Raw genomic sequence first — 3,693 nt, 5'->3', positions numbered from 1 at the left:
GCTTACGGCTTCAGTTCAGGGTGGATCAATCGCACTGCTTTGTTCTGGATTTTTGCGACTTGAGGCACAGATGTTCTTTTGTATAGCGCATGATCGATCATACGGGAGCAAAATACCGAGATATATAGTTTCTACTACATATAACGTTAGATATATGTACCAGCTTTTGTATTCTTGAGGCATATTTCATACTTCTTGATGATTTTTAAGGATTTAACCATTTTACTTCAATGTGGTACATCTGTAACGTTTTTTGGCACTACATTTTGCGCCCCCCCCCCTTACCGAATACAGAAATCATGAAGGTATCCGCGATCTTCCTCCTGTCCGTGATTTCCTGCGCATGCGCAGCCATCCTCTGCCCTCCCAACTTCTGTGACTCGATGTTGTGTGAGGAGGTGACGTCAGAAAACTGTGAGGGGCGTGTCCAAGAGGGCGGGTCCGTGTGCGGGTGTTGCGACAGCTGTATTGCTCAGATCCGTGAGTTGGCCTGAAATTTTAACATCAACAACGTCCATTCTCTTATCCAGATTAGTATACATTCTGAAATACATATGCATGGCAGTTGTAAAATGTCCTTTCCTCGCCCTTTCTCTCCCACCAGCCCTGGGCGTGGGTTGTCACCAGACCATGTTGCTCGGACTTCCAGCGACGTCCGAATGTGAGCAGGGCAGCAAGTGTGACTTCCAGTCCATGACATGCATTGCAAGTAAGTATGTACTTCTCGCGAGATCTCCTCACCTTTCGCGATATCTTCTCGCCGCTCTCGCGAGAGTCACGTTATTCTCATACAATCATCTTCGCTAGGGCAACATATAACACAGAAATGATAAAAATCCATCTGTAGTTTTATCCAACGCCAGTGAAAGATGAATAAAATTGAGTCTTCACTATCATAACACTGGATTATTGAATTGTAATCTCAGACGTTTTAGTAATCCAGTAGTAAAGACTCAATTTTATTCTTCTTTCACGTGACCTGGATGTCTAATATTCACAAACGTAACGCCAGTGGAAGTATAATTTTCTCGCAAATGTGACAAGTATGCCCCCCTTTGTAGAGACTTGTGCTGAGCTGAAGGAGGAACAGGGGAACATGCTGGCGGACTTGGACAAACCACTGCTGGGGGCTCACCTGCCTGAATGTGAAGCCGACGGCAGCTGGTCTGCCAGGCAGTGCACAGGGTCCAAGTGAGTAGGACACTTTACGGGTTTAACGTACACAACAGGATACAAACCATTCAATTTCTTTTGTTAGTCATGACAGATAAACGTAGTCTACAGGACAAGAGGGCACTGAACATCTAGGTCAGTGAGTGGACCATAACAAACTATTCATCACTTTACTTTTCTTTTCAATTAGTCCTGACAGAGAAATATGTTGTATAAGAGAGCTTGGTACATCTTTAAAGAATGACTTTGCTTCACCTCCCCTAGGTGCTACTGTGTCGACGAGGCTGGAAAGACGATCGAAGGTTTCGGGGCCAAAATTTGGGAGGCAAAGGACATGACATGCGGTACGTTCTTCTCTCGCGAGATTTTAACTCTCGCGAGATCTTACCTCTCGCGAGAGTTGGGGATATAGTGGGAGTTCGACACAGACTAACAAACAGTGATGATTCTAAAGAAATCGGCCCATTACAGTATCTCAACGCCAACATTTATAATAGATACATGTAGTTGTAACTGCTAGTAGAAAAGATTATCCATTTGGGTGATAAACAATGGTAGCTATGTGGGGTCGTGTGGCGTATCGGCAGGGTCTTTGGCCCAGAACCCAGCGGCCCCGGGTTCAAATCCCCTGACGCCACCGATGTTGTGCCCTTGGGAAAGGCACTTAACACGACAATAACAAAAACAGACTTATCTCACTCTACCCAGGTGTAGATATTGGTTTGTTGTTCTCTGTACGTGGCATTGTTGAAATGAGTTATGAAAAACTTGTGCCACGTCGTCCTTGTCTGTCCAAAACGACGTAAAAAAGGGTAGCTAGGGATTGCACTGCATCTACCCTCCCTTAACCGCTCATTAAGCATTTTACCTCAAATTTGTATCAAATATTTCTTTGTGAAAATCTGTCACTGTTATGTAACGTTCCCTTCCCTCGGTCCCCAGCCTGTGCCCGTCACCAGAACACCGAGCAGCCCCAGCTGCTGGGCGCCTTCGTGCCTAGGTGCGACCCCATGGGGAACTACGCCCCGGTGCAGTGCCACGGGTCCGTGTGCTCCTGCGCAGACTCCGCGGGACAGTTGTTGGCCGGCACAGAAGTCAGCATCGCAGACATCGCCACCCTCACCTGTTGTACGTCACAGTTTCTGATTTGTGATATTCCGTGAATAACAACAAAAATCCTTTCAGTATTAAGAAAGCCTAAACAAATAGCTAAGATCGTAAGGGAGAGGGATGGAAGTCAAAAGAAAAAGATTTTCACACACACTTGCCCTTCGCAACTTTTCTACATTTCAGCAGTACATACACGTATTTTAAACAAGATTCGAACTTGATTCGAACTACATTCGAACTGTATCTGTACTTCACTGCATCATAAACACATTCGAGTTAGTTTCGAGCTTCTGTTGACATCATTGTTTTCAATGTCATACCTGCACATGCATCCACAATACAATGGTCATATTTAAAGTCCGGCTTACATTTCTTTTTCTTTTTTTCTTACAGAAGACGCTTCTGCTTTGAAGAAACGCTAGATCGGAGACAAGATTATTCTGTCATGAATAAATAAACCGTTTACTTACATAACATAATCAAGTTTGTCATACTTTGCTTCACTGTGACATTCTTTTTGCCACCAGTTCCGAACCCATGGCCACATCCCTATCAATGAGTCATAGATCAGGCCTCTCAAAACTACCCAAGAAGACCACTCAGGTGACCAATAAAATCTGGTTTATGTAGACAGGGGTCACTTCAGACAGGATTCTTAATGCCTGTGTCAACGGGAAAACTTATCAAAAAGACCACCAAAATCTTGCACACATTTAAAAATGTCTCCGCCTTTGAGGCGTCGCAAAAAAATGCTAAAAGACATTGTCATTGGAATGTGATGTGATGGAGACCAACATGGACTCTATAAGAGTTCTTTCCCTTGTTTCTTAGTATCACAAAATGTTAACGGTAGTAACTAGGGGTGGGTACCGGTACAGTGTACCGGCACAAAACCGGTATTTTCTTATGGACCGGTCCAAAAAAAACGGTCCAGAAAAAATCAGTGGACCGGCCTATGGACCGATTAGAAAATTCACAGTACCAGGCTACCATCAGGCGGTCACACATAACCGGTCTCATACAAAATAAGCAGATTTAACGAGTCGTGGATTCATGTAGATGAGTCAACAGCCGATGAGTGCACATTAGTGTGCACCGAGAATAATCACTTTATTCTAATATACAATTTGAACATAATTTGCAGGACTCACAGAGACCTTTACTTGTGTCTCGCTCTCCAAAATATGATGTACTGCGACACTACTATAATCAGGTACAGGTACAGGTCCGGACCTGGACCTGACCCTCTGGACCTGGACCGGACCTGAATTTTCTGTACCGGTACCCACCCCTAGTAGTAACTAAAGCCTAAAGGTGATGAAACAAAAAGATAAATAACAGCTAATAACTATAGATCTAACAACTGAACAATAACAAGTAAATAAATAACAACTGATAAGTGCAATAGCG

The 3,693-nt window shown here is 43.9% G+C and overlaps 1 protein-coding gene across 1 annotated transcript; it reads left to right on the top strand.

Annotated features, from left to right (window-relative positions):
* Positions 1–277: 277 nt before the first annotated feature.
* On the top strand, positions 278–2,736 carry LOC136446172 (nidogen-2-like). Its single transcript, XM_066444487.1, has 6 exons — positions 278–480; positions 605–709; positions 1,062–1,191; positions 1,438–1,517; positions 2,116–2,301; positions 2,677–2,736. Coding segments are annotated over exons 1-6 (684 nt in total). The 5' UTR covers positions 278–299; the 3' UTR covers positions 2,679–2,736.
* Positions 2,737–3,693: the final 957 nt, after the last annotated feature.

Source organism: Branchiostoma lanceolatum, chromosome 12 (genome assembly GCF_035083965.1).
Source record: "Branchiostoma lanceolatum isolate klBraLanc5 chromosome 12, klBraLanc5.hap2, whole genome shotgun sequence".
In the NCBI taxonomy this organism is placed as follows: Eukaryota; Metazoa; Chordata; class Leptocardii; order Amphioxiformes; family Branchiostomatidae; genus Branchiostoma; species Branchiostoma lanceolatum.
Note: the sequence above shows the minus strand (reverse complement) of the source record. Positions and strands in the feature narration are given on the sequence as shown.

Coding starts and splice junctions, on each gene's coding strand:
- LOC136446172 (XM_066444487.1), top strand. CDS start 300: ATGAAGGTATCCGCGATCTTCCTCCTGTCCGTGATTTCCTGCGCATGC. Junction 710..1,061: donor GTCCATGACATGCATTGCAA/GTAAGTATGTAC, acceptor CCCCCTTTGTAG/AGACTTGTGCTGAGCTGAAG. Junction 1,518..2,115: donor GGCAAAGGACATGACATGCG/GTACGTTCTTCT, acceptor CTCGGTCCCCAG/CCTGTGCCCGTCACCAGAAC.